General features: G+C 42.5%; 1 protein-coding gene across 1 annotated transcript in view; it reads left to right on the top strand.

Annotated features, from left to right (window-relative positions):
- Nucleotides 1-17,484, top strand: part of DLGAP2 (DLG associated protein 2) — a 214,293-nt gene that overhangs the window by 188,024 nt on the left and 8,785 nt on the right. Inside the window, exons 8-9 of the mRNA XM_019520619.1 lie at nt 3,577-3,668; nt 15,339-15,491. Of these exons, the coding sequence (XP_019376164.1) occupies nt 3,577-3,668; nt 15,339-15,491 (245 nt within the window). The remainder of the gene's footprint in view (nt 1-3,576; nt 3,669-15,338; nt 15,492-17,484) is intronic.

Here is a 17,484-nt window from a genome sequence, read left to right as displayed (position 1 = left end):
ACCAGTTTAACCTAGCCAGGTTAGACTAACCTACAAAGATTGAATCAATTCAGGCTTAGGCTTTTTGAATTTCTGTCCCTAGCCTTCAAGTCAGAAGACTTACTATATAATGAAGCTGTTTACTATGATGAAGCCAAAAGATATACAGAGAGATGGATAAATATAGATATATTCCAGAAAGATCTATTATTTTAATTAATCATAGAATGTTAAAGTACTGACAGTAAACCAGGCATAGCCATAGTTAATGAACAACCATTACCTACAGTATATATGAAGGTGTTTCAGAAACTACCAGCAAAATGACTGCCTATGCTGTGTGTCTGTGACAAAGTGGAAAACTACAAAGCAGCAGGAAAACCAATGACAGCATTGTTGAATGCACCAATCATTTTATACTGAACACGTGTGATGGTGCTGAGCATGTAAACAACATGTCCAGGAAGCTGTCAGTGTACACCAAGGAACAGCCTTCTAGCATTAGTTTTTTGTGGGCCAGTGGTGTACTGCCTAGTGAAATTCACCGTAGGATTGTGACAAAATACAGTGAGAACCGTATGGCTCAACAGAATGTCTATGAGTGGATTGAGAAGTTAAAAAATGGCCAGATGTCCATAGTGGATGAACCCTCGACAGGACATGCCAACACAGCCACAGCGGAGGACAACATTGCCGAAGTCACTATGACTTTGTGTGGAAACAGCTGAGTGAGCATTCCTTCACTAGTGGCTGAAGTAGGTGTATGGGCTGACAGTATCCACACCATTTTGCATGCTCACCTGAATTACCAGAAAATGTGTGCCCTTTGAATGCCAAAGCAACTGATGGATGTGTATAACTTCTACACCATGTATGAGATTAAGGTAAGGGGTTCTTCTCATGCATCATCACTGGACATGAAATCTGGGCTCCCCATTACAATCCTGAGACCTAAAGACAGAGGATACAGTAGAAATACACAACATCACTGCTTCCTAAAAAAAATCCATTCTCAGCCACACTCTGGCAGGTTCTTGTTCATCCTGTTTTGGGATTACATTGGACCATTTCTTGTCCATGGAGCATGGGGTTATAATCAATAGCAACACCTACTACATTCTCCAAAACTACCGGAAGCCAGCTAGTTGGACCAAACAGCATGGAGAGCTCAAGTAAGGTACTCTTCTCCAACTTGACAATATAAAGCTGCACAGTGCACAGAGGGCTGTCCAGACTTTGCATTGACTGGGCTTTGAAATCTCACTACAGACCTCATCTTGCTCCAAGTGATTATCACTTGTTTGGATTGTAGAAGGAGACCCTTCATGGGCACAGACTTGGCAGTGATGCAGAAGTGCAGCTCATGATACAGGGGTGGCTGTCACAGCAATCAAAAAACTTCTTTAAAGATGCTATCAAGAAACTTGTGACTCACTGGAATACCTGTGTTGCAAAGCAGTGTGATTACATTACAAAATAATGTGGTACAGTAAATGAGGAACATTGCACACAAAATAGTTTTATTTCAAAATTGCCATTAGTTATTCTGAAATGCCCTTGTAGTTAGGGTCAGTTCAAATCTTGGTATACAGATTTCTATTGATTCTTGTGGGCTTTGGAGTAGGTGTGAAGCAACTTGTATAGGTGGGAAAAACAGCAGGCAAGCTTTCAGTCTTTAAACACCCTTCATCCAGTGTGGGAAAGAAACACTCACAGTTCAATCTAAGTGCAAATTAGGACAATTACTTTAGTTTAACTTAATTATGTTAATGAATTTGACCACTTGAAATGAAAGTGAACAGTTATCACCTGTGGAGCCAAGAAATTAGAGACAGAGGTGAAAGGTTAAGTTAGAGGGGTTGCTACATGTTACCATTCACACATGCTAAATCTTGGGAGTGTTACATAGTATTAAAGTTGGTACAAGCTATGAGCAGTAGCACAGTAAGTTTAGGAAGAGTTCTGACAATCTGTGAGCTGCACAGCAATGACTTGCCACTAGAGGGCTAGTGAGCCGGTCTCCCAGCAGTCATGCCACACACTATATTGCCCAGGCATGCCTACTGCTCTCTCCAGCTATTGGCTGAGCCAGGCTGGAGGGCAAGCAGAGCAGGTAGCAAGGCTAGTGTGCCAGCAGGGCAGGGATGGGAGTGTCTCCCTTCCCAGCTCAGGCAGCCTTCAGATGCAGGTTATGCTCATCTGTGCGCCACTCTGCCAGGACCCTGAAATGTATCTCCTGAGGGAGGGAGTCAAGGCAATGTACAGCCTCACCACTGGGATGCCTCCCTTCCTGCCCCCACCCCATGCTGGTCCTCACTGCTTCTGCCTGGCATTCTGGGCACACCACTCCAGCACCAGTTGCTTAAGCCAGATCATTCCCTGCCCACTCTGCTGCTAATGTAAAATCACTCCGTGAGTCCACTTGCCCTGGAGCAGTGGCAAAGGTCCCTCAGGGACGGGCAGCAGTGTCAGGTTAGGGCTGGTACCACTCCACTGGGCAGAAGAGTACTGGCAGGTAGATAGTTCATCCATGGGAGTAGAGGGGCTGGGCTCAGTGCGCTCTTGGATACTGGAGGACTGGACTTTGCTCATAATATCTCTGTGGAGCTGTCAGATGATAACATAACACAGCCTCCTGAAGACAGTCTGGAGATACGCTTCACGTGGCAGAATGAGTGCACTTGGCACATGTTTTCTTGCTTGAACATGTGGATGCTTGTGTTTTAACTGCATTTAACACATGTGAAGTTTAACATGTAACACAGCCCTTACAGTGAGCCATAAAGTCAATGTCTCTGTTAAGTCCATGATTTTAATGCCCAATACAGTTTTGAATTTTTGTTCCCAGGCACACCACCTGAAAGTATTTTGTAGATTTCTTTTGAAGACAAAGGCTGTGAATGCAGAAATGGACTGCTTGTTTTATGAAAAGTATGATTAATTGTATTCCACAATGGAGGCTTGAGTGGATCTCCAGGTTGTTAATTGTGTTTACAAAAGAAAGCTAGAAAAGTTATGCTTGTGAGATAAGGCTAAAAACGATGATGTACTATGGAGTTTGGAAAAGTGCTTATGACAATCCCTTAGTCTCTCTGACTTCAGTAGCCCTGCTTAATTATTTGAAGTTAAGTTTATTATATGAAGTTAAATTATTTGAAGTTAAGTACGTAAGTACTTTGTCATACAAGGAAGTCAATGACAAAATATTTTTGGAGTGCTCCTGTTTAGGAATGAGCTTTGTTTTTGCATCATTTACTGGATACATAGTGTTTTTTCTTAAAAATGAAACAGGTGGCAAACTCACAAACTATCCAATACTTTCTCAAGCCTTTGATTTCTTTAATGGAGACAGTTGTAGTTGATCCCTCCCTTCCTATATCAACCTTTCCTTATGGTATTTCCAGTTATTAATGTATTCTTTTATTGATGCCATGGAAATAGGGGCCCACAAAGTCTCCAGATGTCTTGTTGAAAAGACATGGAACTAGGTATTAATATCCTGAAATAATAGAATAACAGTGCAATCTTTCTTTTATCTAAGTATAATTTTGCATTGACTTTCAAGGCACCCATTGTCAATAACCTTTCTCCTTTCAGTTCTAGGTAAGATCCGAAGTGCTGTTGGAAGTGCTCAGCTCCTTATGTCTCAGAAATTCCAGCAATTTTATTGGCTTTGTCAACAAAATCTGGTAAGCCAATATTTCTGGATATTATTGGATGATTGAAGCAAGTTTAAAACTTAAAATGCACAACAATTGTTCTTAACATTCTAGTTTGGAGTCAGATTTACCTAACAATGTATCTGATTACTGTAAATCATCCAGCTGTACAAGTTCCAAAGTTTTACTATAATGGCCCATATTTGTCCTAATATAGAATGGAAAGTCAGTAGTGCAAGAGAACTGGGAGCAAGAACAGAATAACAGATTTTTTATAGTAGAAAAAGCAAGAAAAGAAATGGAATTAAGGTGCCTTAAAAATCATGTGACTGAGTTTGTGAGCGTGACTGATAGGTGGTGTGCTGTTTGGTAAGTTGATCAACAAGCTGGCCAGAGGCCACAAACTATAATATAATTTACTGAAAGTAACAGTAAAAGACAACCTTCTACTAGGACGAGCTGCTGCAGACTGCACACACAATGTGATGCTTCTGCTCTAAAACAGGCAAATGTAATGATTTTCAGAGCTCTAACAGTTATCTGTCCAGGTTGATGGATGTTAAGTTAGCAATACCAGATTTTCCAACATAGTATCAGGGTATAAACCACAAGTTGGCAGAGAAAAGAAAGAGGGAGAACAGTTTAGGAGATCCTGAGGATTAAGTGAGAGAAATATCAGAGACGAAGCACAATAATAGGAAAATACATTAATGGTTTTGTAGTAGTGCATGAAGGAATGGGATATGAAGTTAGGAATGAGGAAGAAAAGAGAGTACCCTGGAAAAGGCTGAAGGCTTACACCTATTTATTGCTCATACTACATTTCAGAAGAGAGGAGCATTTCATCACCTGTAAGAGTGGTTCCAAAAGTCAAATAGATTATCTCTTTGCCAGACAAAAGTATAGGAAAAAGCTCATAAACAGCACAGTCATACAGCAAGGGATGACAACTCAACCTAGACTTCTAATTGTGGACATAGTGGCAGGGAAGAAGAGAGGGACAGATTGGGAGAATTATAGTATGAAATGAGAGAATATTAAAAATTACATAGAAAAGATGGTAAAGCTGTGAGAATAAACTATACAAATTGAAAAGCTAGAGAGTGAACAAAGTATAGTGAACTGGAAAATGCTGAGAACAGCAGAAGAGTATGGAAATACCAGGAAAAATATACTGAAGTGGAAGGATATGCAATGATGGACTGCAAAATGTAAAGCATGATAGAGATGGAAAGAAGTTAACCCTCACCTGAAGAGGCATATCTTTGAGATGCTCAGAGGGCACTTAGCAGGAATTAGCAAACTTTAACATGTGGACATTTGTGTTTTAAGTGCTATTAGTATAGTGTAAGTGTAAGATGTAACTTCACCCTTAGATGTGAATACTATACATGAATAAAATCAGTAGAATGTTTAATTAAAGTCTTTGAAAGGATCACAAACTTACTCATATTTGTACAAAGTAAAGGAGCCATGGATTCAGTCCTCGTTATTAGAGAGCTGCAAAAAAAATTCCCAAAGAAACACAAGAAACTATATGACACATTCATGGACTTGAAAGCATTCAGTAGAGATCCCTGTGAGATAACGCACTAGTACTTGCTTAAGAAAGGAGTGTCAGAAAAGATGGTCAGAACTGAAGGAGCAATTGGAGAGAGAAGTCAGAACTTCATGGAGAATGACAGAAAACCTTGACATCAAGACAGGGTTGCATTAAGGATTCAGTGCTAAACTCATTTTGGTTTATTACTACAATAGATGTGCTAAATAGTTCTATCATTGGATCTGTTACTTGTAGGCTATCCTCTATAACAACAGAGGAAAAAGAAGAGAAACATTTGGAGAAAGGTGGCCTAAAAATAAACACTGGAAAAACAGAAGGCATGGCCAGTCGCAGATATGGATGGAAAAGCAATAGTTATGAATATTCAAGGGTGGGGGACCTACATTAAATGGTGAAGGCAATTGTTAAGCAAAAGTAAGAAAGAGTTAAAATAGGATGGAAGAAACTGAAAGAAGTTTCAGGAATGTATGTGGTAAGGTCGATTGCACTGAAGATAAAGCTCAGTCTGACAGTGGTGAAGCTGGTGTTATTATATAGAACAGACACTTTGATGATGAGAGGAAAAGTTGAAAAAGTACTTGAGCTCACTGAGGTGAGGATGCTCAGGTAGATATTGGGTGTTTCACTGAAGTGCAGTCACAAGTTTGAGATTGAAGCCAGGAGTCAGGAGAGATGTGAATGAACTCAAGGAAAGAAATTCCACTGGTCAGAACAAGGGAAGAGAGAAGATCCATGCAGCTACAGTTCAGCCAAAGTGAAAGATAAAGGGACATTTAGTCTAAAATTATGTTTCCTTTTTAAATTGTACTGTCTTAGAAATATAGTTTCAGGCAAGTTGGTATTTTTCCACAGGGCAAAGTCTTATTTTAGTCTAATTGACTTTTTTCAAATTTAAGAAAAGCATTAAACAGAGAATAAATCTAAATTGTGAGAAAAAGAATACATTTTGTAAAATAGAGGTCTGAACCTATACTTTTTACACACAGAGTGCTTGCAAGATTGGGCTTCGTATTTTGCATTGTCAATTACATATATGAAGTCCTTGGGCCAGAAGAGCAGTTGAGGTAGAGTTATTGGTCTGGTAGTCCACAAGAACCTAATTCAATTCTAAATTTTATTTTCATTAATATGACAGCTGCTATCAGTAATAGGAAAATTGTAGCAACTGAAGATACTAATCTATAGAAGAATATAATTCTTTGAGTGCAAGCCAGTATATGATAGAATGTTTCCTTCCTCCTTGGACTTCCTTTCAGTATTGAATAATATTGTTACCTTTTACTTCTTTCTCTGTGCAGTGCGCTAAAAAAAGTGCTGAATTCTATTGTTTGTGTGACAGGAGATGTGACCTAAGTATTTGTCTATATGAAATCCGTCTTTCATTAAATATTTACTGTATAACCTTTTAAAGTCCTGACAAGACATTCACAGTGGAGATGCACATTTCATACTTGTTATCCATGAAATTAAGCAGCCAGGGTTCTGAAAATTGTATCCAAAATATTTCTGAGAAAGTAACATCCAAAATGCCCTTCCTTCATGTACTGTTATCTAATAAGGAATGGTAAGTTATATGATCCACATTAGGAAAGCATCCAATTATCTGCTTCAAAGGCTGTGTTAAAATAAGATTTTACTCTGTATTACTGGATGACTCAGAAAACTCACACAGACTACTGTTAGATAACTATTTCTCTGATCATAGATATGTTGCATATACTTTTTATTTTTATATTTATTTTCTTGCTAATGAAAGAAATTTGATTGTCTACAAAAGTCTTACTACATATTCAGAAGTGCCATCCATTATCTGATTGACTAAACTATGCATACTTTGTTTATCTCTAAGGGGGTGTTTGCAGTAATTGTGACCAAGAGAATTATTATAATAAGATGTAAGAACAATACCTGCCCAGCATGTACATTACCTGTTTAAAACAGATAGCAAGATTATTATTTTTTGTGGGCGAGAGGGGGAAAAAAAGATAAAATCTTGTGGTTTTAAGACAAAATGATTGACGGTATTAAGTGAAGTTTGCCTCTCTTCCTTCTGATTAATAAATCAAAGTCCCTGAAAATGGCACTACTCGCTGGTTCTTACTGTTAAGAAATATTTTGATGGGACTGTTATTAACTTTGCCATCAGTGAAGTAAAGCCACCATTGGAATTAATAGAAAGTAACTATTGAAGGACTGGGCCTGTAGTATGTTTGATTTTTTTCATCCCATCAATATGTGTTTTGTTGTAAACGATTCACTAAATATGCATCCACAACAGATGCTCTGTTTGGTCCTGAATCAGCATCATTGAACTTGATGGGAACTTGCCAGATACAGGCAGCCAGCTATTACTACAACCACCCTAGAGTGCATTCAATGCCCCATGGATAGAATACACCTGTTGTCTACCAACACATAACACGATGAAACAAAATTTCAGCCAGAAAGTAAGGGGTTCCTCTTCATCTCATTCAAAGCTATACTTCAGGTTTAGGGTGGCATAACTAGGTCAGGGTAAACAGTACAGCCATACCAAGTGCCACTTTAGAGGGGACACAATTGCACCAGTAACACACTGGCAGCCAGAAGTCATTGCTGCCCTCAGGTGTCATAGCTGCCCTGACTGCCTGGCTGTATTGTTATGCTGCTGGGCAGAATATGATTACCCAGAACAATTACTCCATCAACCAAGGTTTGTGAACATTGCAGTAGGACTTTATGCTGCATGATTGATCAAGGTCTTGGCTGTATGTTTCTTACAAAAGATTCTCATCTGGTTCCATCAGCTTCAGAGGAGCCGTGCTGATTTTCATCAGGGCTGGGGACAGACAAAAAGCCTGAGCCTGAATTGGTTCAATCTTTTCAGGTGAATCTAACCTGGCTAGGCTAAATCACTTTGTAACTGTCCAGACATACCAGACATGCAGCCACATGCCTGCAGTGGCTCAGGCTAGAAGCTGGGGGGTGCTAGAGCAGCCCTCCCTTCCCTTGTACAAGTACTGAGCTGGGGGTGGAGAGGGAGTGGCCAGGCCCTGGCAGGACACTCTGATTAGCCCAGCAGGGGATTGATAACAGTGTTTATCACCCCCAACTAGGTGTTTATCACCCTATTAAGAAAACAACAAAGGGACATTACCAGCTACCTGTTGATTCTGCCTGCTGATTCAGCACAGGCAGTACTCAGCATGCAGTCTTCTACCTAATACACAGGCACCTCTTATCAAGGCAGAGGGGAGGGGGGCATTCCTGCTTAGCAGGAAGTGGTCAGGGGAAGAGTAAAAGCAACCTGCAGTCATGCTGAGATGCTGTGAGAGCCTGGTTTATGTTAAACCAGTAAGAGGTCTGGGACAGACATTGCATGAACCAGTTTGACCCAAACCAAACCAGTTTCAGCCATTTTCAAACTGGTTTATGTGCACTGAACATCTGTTCTGTTACAGGTTTAAATCAGTTTCTGATCACTTAAACCAGTTCATGTGTAATATCTGTCCCTAGCCCAGGTGAGAATCTGGTCCTGAATTCGCTGCATCATAGTGTTTTCACTAACAACCAAGGAGAGTGTGGCTGGTTAATTACTGCTCCCTAGTAAATTAGCCACACTAATTCTAACAGCCTGAGCTTTCTTTAAAGGGATCATATGTATGCTGTCATCCGTACTGCAAAGTTTGGGAGATCTACTGAGATCACAGATCAGTGTAGCATGGCTGGGCTGCAGGTGAATATAGAGGTACATCAGCATCACCAATGATCATTTGACTAGCTCTTTGCTTCCTTCAGGATAAAGGCTGTTGTGATAACAAGTTTATTCATAGAATCAAAGCCTGAATTCAAAACTCAGCACTAAAGATGAGAAGTTTCTGGATAAAATGAAATATAAACAGATCATAGACATCTCTAATATTAGTCCTTTTTGCTGGAGGTTACCAGCCTAAAATGATGTAGATTATTGTTTTATGTGAGCAGCAGGAGGCAGCTCTCTTATGGTCCAGAAAACACAAAACATGTTCCAATCAACAGTAGCTGCATTGGAAATTATACCATACGGAAACTGGTATGAGCTGAGCTGTGCAAAGAAGGGGACAGAAGGGTAATTACCTTCCATTCAGAAAGGAATGGCAATTCACAGTGAGTGACCTCCAGCTGGCATCATTTTATAGATCTTTAGAGTAAACTAGGAAAATGACAAGAACGACTGAGAGGGTCATGGTGTAGTTAAGAAGGAACAGATTGAAATACAGGATATATTAAAGGATACATACTGGCACAGGACTTGCCTCATAGTAATTTTCACGCAGAGGGCCTAATTCTTGAAGTTAACAAGTTGCACCCATTTCTGTTACCTAAGGGGCAAAGGCCAGATTGAAGACGGTTTTTAGATGCCTTAAGTGATTTCAGTGGATGCTTAAATATTTTTTGCATCTGGCCCCTGGTTCATATAACTTACTGCCATACAGATTCCAAGTGATGTTGGAGTACAAGATCCACACACTTGTAACACTTAAAGTGAACAGTACAGGCACCATAGTCCACTTAAAAGTTATGTGTCCCCTTAGGAAGTTTCCTAACTTGCAGGAATCTGCAGTATCACATTAGCTCCCCATAAATGTGATGGTCTCCTGGAATGGAGGAAGTGTAAACTTGATCACCCTCAGGCTGAGAAGGGTCTTGAAGCCAAGCAAGCCCACGTAGTAGGTAAATATTCCAACTAGTACAGCAGAACCCAGATAGACTTTTATTAGTAGATGTTTTGGTTGGGGAATCCAGAAAAAAGACGACAAAGCTGATATGGAAATACAAAGTGCCCGAGCGAGGGACTAACAATAGAGGGATGGGGGAGAGGAGGGGAATGCGACTAGGTTACAAGCAATACAATGTTAGCCAACTAAGCCTGGGGGTGGGGGTACTACACAGAGTTATATTCCTATAGTAAACCCCCTCTGGCAGTGAGGGTTTGCAGAGTATCTGTTGCAAAGTATCTGAGGGTATACAGAGCCTCAGTGAACCTCTGAATTGCTCCACCTATTTGCTGTGGCATTTACATATTTAAAAGGACACTGCAACTCCAAACTGGTGGAAGGAACTACTTATGAGCTCCAGCTGAGTAGAGAAGTGGTGTCCTTTGATGCAAATTCTGCAGCAATCAGCTAAGTGGCTCATCTTTAATTTGACAAGCCACTCAAATCAGGTTGGGAACCACCCAGATACAAGTAATCTGGGTTCTATAGTAAACTGTTACATAGAAGGTGGGTAGCATCTGCTCTTCCTCCGCCCATTGTTTTAAATATAAGTGACCTTGGCTGGTGTGCTTTTTGCTGATTATCAGGCCCTGCAGCAGGTTTAGGTGCAGGGATACGTTATTGTAGGGATGTCCAATGGGTGGCGATCACTCTCTCTAACACTCTAGCTGGTGGTGCAGCCAGAGTCTCTAGTCAACCCCTCTCTCCCTCAGCTTCTGCTTCCTTGCTTCCATTGGTGAGAGCAAGGAAGCAGGAGCACCAGCAGAGCCCATGGGGCAGTGCAATAAGAGAGCTGAGGTAGGGGCCTCCCATGCACAGTGTATGTGGGGGGCACTGCCCTTTTGTGTACAGTACAGCAGCTGACTTTACACATGCTGCAGTGGGGGGGCAGGGGCTAAGCAATTAGGCAGGAATAGGCATATACACTCAGACTAAGGCCTGTTACCAGATTTGCCCATCACTTTGGGGTGCACTCATTTATTAGCGGTACATTTCTGGGGTCTCTGTAAGTCTATCAATGTGCTGCTTGTGTTACTTGTGTTTCTGTATGGAGCTGTATTTCTCCCTTCTGCAAGTCGCCCCCAGTAGAACTACCTTGCAGGACTTGGTTTCAATGGGGCTGGGTTCCTCCAACCACCGAATCAGTCAAACACGTATGTGCACATACACACAGATTAACAGGGCATGCCTGAGCCAGGCCAAGTTATTCAGCATTGACAGGCTAACACCCTCATATGCCTTGAACTCAGTTCATCCCTGATTTCAGCAGGACAATAATAAATGCAGTTAGACACACATGCATACACGCTAACAGGTAATCCTGAGCAGGCTGGGTCCGATCAGCACTTTCAGCTGATACCGCAAAACTCAGCACATCCCAAACTCTTGTCACAATGGTCCTAGTAGTAACTCCCTTGATAAGCAGACCCCACCATAGCTTTTGGGCATTACAGGGATCTTTGGCTTAGGTAAAAGAAGCGTTGCTGCAGAGCAAATGGGGAGGTCAAGGGAAAGAAAGAGTAAATAAGGTTCAGAGAGAGAATAGTAACCAGCTTGACCATAGAAGTTATTTATTGCCAGGTATATGAACTTATGATGATACCAGTAGTAATAGCCATACAAGAGAGACAAATAAAACAGTTACAGTATTACATAGTTTCAGTTAGGTATTTGGGAAAGTCTAGCTCAAGTTTCATCAGCAAAAGTCAGGTTTAGAAAGCTGTGCCTGGAGTAAGAGAATAAAAGTCAGGTTCCTGGAGTCAGAGAAAGAGAGAGAGAGTCCTGTTTAAAAAGCTGTGCCTGGGGTAAGAGAAGAAAAGTCAGGTTTAGAAAGCTGTGTCTGGAATAAGAAAGTAAAAATCAGGTTCCTGGAGTCAGAGAGAAGAAAGAGTTAGGGTCTCTCCACTCAGCAAAGCTCCAGGTGTTTGTTGGAGCTTGCAGATAGGCAGAGCCCTCAGCATGGTTAGTGGAGGGATTCCAGGCAGAAAAGGAGTGCAACTGGTGCAGCTTTTGTATCCAAGCACCAGAACACAAAATTGAGCTTGGGTAGGGTTTTTGTAGAGAACTAACAGTGGCTCAAGGGAGAACACTAGGTTTGCTTATGGGTAAACAATGGCTCATATGCTGGATAATAGGAACTGATCGCTCCTGGCTATGGGTGGCATAACTCTGTGGGAGCTCACAGTACAGACAGGCAGATTCAGTGTTTTGGGTACCAATAAAGGACAGATTACTAGATTTGGTCTAATAAATGCTGAGCTGGGTGGGTACAGACATGGATTGATTAGCATTTAGAGCAGGGATTCCCCCATCATGCAGTGCTCTCCTGCTTCTCTGGTCCCAGAGTTTAGTGCAGTCCTTGCCTTGGAATCTCTGTTCTCCATCCTGAATGCTAATGAAGGTGATTTCCTGTCCCATCTCCCATGTAAATGAGTTGCCTTCTGGTTCCATCTCTGATGTAAATGAGACATGGGGAGTTGCTTCCCTCCTATTACCGGTGTCTGGAGGGCTTTAGGTGCATCTCCCACTGCATCTTCATTGTCTTTTGTAAGTCCTTCCTCTAATCAGTTCTTGTTCAGGCAGGGGTGGGAAGGCAAGGGCCGGGGGGAGAAGGAGAAGTGAGTCCTTTGTGAGTCAGAGAGGCTGGGTACTGTGCTAGGGTTTCCCAAGAACACAAAGCTGACAGGTAACACATTACAGGTATTGAACAATTAACTGGTTACTTCACAATTACCTTGAGACCAGCTACGCATTCAGAGTAGCTGTCCTGCCATAAATAGCTCCAATCAGCTATAAAGTTAGACCTAAAAAATCTGTACTAACTTTATAGCTGGTTGCTATCAAGCTTTAATTTGCATATGTAGCAGGGTCTCTCCTGTGGTTGTGAGCCCTGTCAGGACTGGGAGTCCCGTGACTGAGAGGAGTCTCAGACCCCACAGCTGCCGACTCTGGGTCCCAGCAGCAAAGGGACTCAGAGTACTACAGTGGCAGATAATGGGTGCCAGGACTCAGTTGTGTCCCAGCAGCTGACTGCGGCTGCTTTGGGGATGCACAAAACCCCCCAGGGCTGAAGGATTGCAGCTGCTGTGATCTCCCAGCTTCAAGGGTTTGTGAAACTCCTGGCACAATGTGATCATGGCAATCACAATCCCACAGCCCCAGGGGTGTCACACACCCTGAAGTCTGGGAGATCAGGGCAGCCATGATCCCCCAGCACTGGAGAGCACATGAGGCTCAACTGAGGGCACTTCCAGCCACAAGAGTTTGCTCCCAGGCTTCTCCTACACTGGCAATAAGGCGCAATGGGATCCAATGAAAGATCCCATGATCATGCTCTTGCCGTGCATGTGCAGCATGTCAGGAAGCACAACTGTGTGGATCTCACATTAGATCCCAATCACACTTTTACCTGCACATGTAGAGGGGCCCTAAGTGCCTGTGTGGATCTGGCTCTAAGAAGGTCCTTCTCCCACTTTAGCAAGGCAGTGCTCCATATGCAGTCCCACTGTTGTTTCTCTCCTTATGTAGGGGAAAGAATAACTATGTAAGGGTTGAGTATTCCTAGACAGCGTGGAGCTATCTCTGTGGAGCAAGTTCTTTGTGCAAAGTCCCATAGGTTGAATTTAGGAGCGGAGGACGAGTAAGTTTCACCAACCACTGACTCTCCACAGCCAGTACTAAGCCTGCTGCAGCCTGAGCTACTATAGTATTATAAACTGTCTCTAATGTTGCAATCTGGTCTACTCTTTTCCCAGAGATTCTCCCTTCCAAGGGGAGAATGTCACAACTGACATTAATGTCACAAACAGGACCTTGTTTTTGTTCTCATAGAAACTGCCTAAGTAAAATACCTTGAGGAAAGAGTCTGCCCAGCTTAATTTGGGAACAGAACTTTAATGCATCAAGTCTGCTCCTCATGCAAGCTGATGCACACTGTGCTGTGCCAGGTGCAGTTGTGTAAGCAGCAAAATGCATGCAGAAAATGGAGGTGGTGCACTTTTGAACTAAAACACATTCAATGTGTTTTAGTTCAAAAGCACACCGCTGCCATTTCCTCTGCGCTGACACACATTTCACCACTTATACAACTGCATGCCCCACAGCATCACACACTTTTAAAAGTGCCCAGCGCTGTAGCACAAGCATGTGTACAAATGCCTGAGAAGACTGAGGGGATTTAATAACAGCCTTCCACTGCCTGAAGGGTGCTTACAAAGAGGATGGAGCTAGACTAGTCTTGTTTGTGGCAGATGACAGAACAAGGAGCAATGGTCTCAAGTTGCAGCAAGGGAAGTTTAGGTTGGATATCAGGAAAAACTTTCTCATGGGGAGGGTAGTAAAGCCCTGGAGCAGGTTACCCAGCACAGGTGTGGAATCCCCATCCTTAGAGGTTTTTAAGACCCAGGTAGACTTGTCTGGATCTAGCTGGGGCTGGTCCTGCTTTGAACAGGGGGTTGGACTAGATCACCTCCTGAGGTCCCTTCCAACTCTCATTTTCTATGATTCTATGAAAGTTAGAAGTGAACAACTGCATGTTAAGGGTTAATACTATTTCTTGCCTGCTCAGCTCTGTTCTGCCATGAGAGAGCTAGAGAGCAGAGATGTGGCTAGGAGCCAGGCCACCTGGGCTCTATCTGTGATGTATATATTGTTCATTACCCAGTATATATGGTGCTGTTTTTTTCTGTGTGCCTCCTTAGGCACCATGTTTGCATTCAGTTTAGGTTCTTGTTCAGCACAATAAGGGCCATGTAAGGTGTGTGGTGCCTTCTCTCTCATGGGCTAGTCTAATCTTACCACTACTGGAGCCTCAATACTACCTTTGCTGTGGGTGGGTGGAGCTCAGAGCAGGGCATCCTGGGATTCTGGAGGACTGCAAATTGCTCATTTTATCTCCTTGGAGCAGACTAAAGTTACCATAACACAAACTAGGTAGCACAGCCCACTGTATTTGGTATTACATTGTCTCAGGTTTTATAAGTTATGTTATATGCATAACATGTCAACTAAAACATGTGCATAACCCAGCAGCTGATTCATAACATTCTCATCCACTCAGTCATTGCCAAGGCAGGCTTTAAATGAGCAGGATTCCGGGAGGGCTGAATACAAAAATGTTTATCCATGCTCATTTAGACAGCTGTCCACAGTTTAAAAATTATTGTCAACCCTCCACAAAGGACAGCCCTGAGTAGCAGGAATCCAGAAAGGTCAGCATAAAACATAACCCACTGATTTTTTGATTGGGTGGGAGACAATTCCCAGGCTCAAAAAGTTGCATGGCCTTATGTGCGGTGCTACAGCAAGAGAAGCTGTGCATTTCCAAATACACACACAAGCACTGTAAACAACATTTAATGTCTCCCAATCTATTAATAATTTTTTGTGTGTGTGTGTCAGGACCCCAGTGCCATGCCAAGGCCAACTTCCCAGGACCTGGCAGGATTCTGGGACTTATTGCAGCTTTCAATTGAAGACGTCAGCATGAAGTTTGATGAACTGCACCAACTGAAGCTCAACGAATGGAAAATAATAGAATCACCTGAAAGAAAGGTAAGCAGACCATGGACAATACAATTTCCTTCAGAAATGGCCTCCTGGTGTTAAATCTAATTGCAGTAAGTGGCTGGTTACAAACATGTAGATAAAAAGTAACTGTTTTCTATTGCCCAATTAACAGATGCCACAGTTCAAAATTAGGGCTTGTCCTTTCTGGTATTTTTTACTTTTCATAAGTGTGGTTTAAAATGTACTATATAAATTAAATAGGTGTCAATAGGCAAACAAGATTCTTTGGGTAGATGTGATATCTTTTATTAGGCCAACCAAAGATTTGGAAAAATTGTTCTTTGCAAGCTTTCAGGCACAAACATCCTTCTTCGGGCATTGGAGAGAGTCTGCTTGTTGGTTTGGGTGCTCTTCTGGGTAGATTAGAAGCCAGTATGCAAAAAGGCAGGTCTGTGAAAATGCATATCCCTGGTAGACAATAGGTATGGGGGAGAAGGAGGATGTTGACCTGGTGAAAGGATGCAGCTAGTAAACTGTAGAGAGGTTACCTAGGGTTCTCAAACAGCACGCAGGTTATAATGTGCCATAAATGCATATATTTAGTCCATATTTAGTCTATATTTAGTCCATGATTTTTTGTATCCAGTAGATCTATGAAGTGAAGTTTGTAGACTTGTAGGTGTCAATAAACATCTGTCTGCCCTCTGCTAGCCACTTTCTTTTAGCCGCCTGAATTTGTACTATCAGTTACAAGTCTCAGATTGGAATGGAGACTTGCTCTGATTTATTGAGACTTAAAATAAAGCCTGAAAGTGGAACTAAATTAAAGTGAACATGCTTGCACATTTTGAGCAACTGTGTAAAATCTGGAAAGTAAATCATTTACTTCCTCTCAAAAGGAAAGAACACCCTAGGGCATGGCATCAGCCTCTTTTGAAAAGCAGGAGATGAAGGGCTATAGAAGAAACAAGGTTTTGACCTGTGAAAGTTGTGAGGATAGGAAATCCCGGCAGGTGACACTGACAGCCTTGTGAATTTCATGCTGTCTGCACTTCTCTCTGAGTCTGCATCCCTACAGACACCCGTTGGCCACAGTATTAGCAGCACAGATTGCAAATTTGCCATGCTGTCATTGGCAACAATGTTGCTTAGTTGCTGTCTTTTCTCTATGTACAAGCCCTGCCTTATTCCAGCTCTGTCCCTGCTGTTACTGTGTGGTGCAAATGAACAGTGTTTGGCTTTGAGTCATTATACTTGCCCCTTATTGAATGCTTGTTTGGTTTGGAAATGAAGCAAGAGGTACCTTGGCAGCTCTGTCATTTGCTTCCTGTACTTGCTTCTCCTCTTGGGTTTCTCAGCCAGGCGGCTGGTGGGTAGGGATTTAGTTAACTTCTGCTAATGGGAAGGTGACAACCAGAAGTAAAAGATGACTGTTGTGACAGCATCAATGATTCCATGAAGAGGAAGCTAAATACCAGAAAGGAGGAAGCAGGTGGGATGGTATCATTTGGCTGTTAACAAAGAGCATGGTAGTTTGAGCCCAGGGACATTAGTTGGGGTCACTGGCTAGGTACAGACATTACACTTAAGTACGTAGAAGGCCCTTTACAGTCATAACAGAACAGACCTTTATGGCACATAAAGTGCTTTAGAAATGGCAGATCCTGCTCTAAGTTAACCCTCGATGGAAGTGTGCTACCTTAAGCACTTTCTGTTACACACTTTATCAAATATCTCTGCCAGGTGCCACTGAGGATTAATTTAGAGCGCAGCTGCTGCCATCCCCAGCAGCATTGCGTAGGGAGGGCTCCGTTATAGCATCAGGCAGAGCTTATCTGCTTTGCCCAACCCTGGGCTAGCCCCACCCCATTGGCTGTCACTGACCCAAGTGTGATCTCTGATCCTCTGATCTCAGCCCCATGCACAGCGTGGCAGGGGGAGGGTTTGGGTGGGGGATGGGGTGGGTATTTCTCCCCACAGCTGCCCCAGTCCCACAGCATGCCCTCCAGTGTGGGTCAGGGGACTGTGGGGATATAAG

The sequence above is a fragment of the Gavialis gangeticus genome, unplaced genomic scaffold (genome assembly GCF_001723915.1).
Source record: "Gavialis gangeticus isolate Ggan-Ray unplaced genomic scaffold, GavGan_comp1, whole genome shotgun sequence".
Taxonomy (NCBI): domain Eukaryota; kingdom Metazoa; phylum Chordata; order Crocodylia; family Gavialidae; genus Gavialis; species Gavialis gangeticus.
Note: the sequence above shows the minus strand (reverse complement) of the source record. Positions and strands in the feature narration are given on the sequence as shown.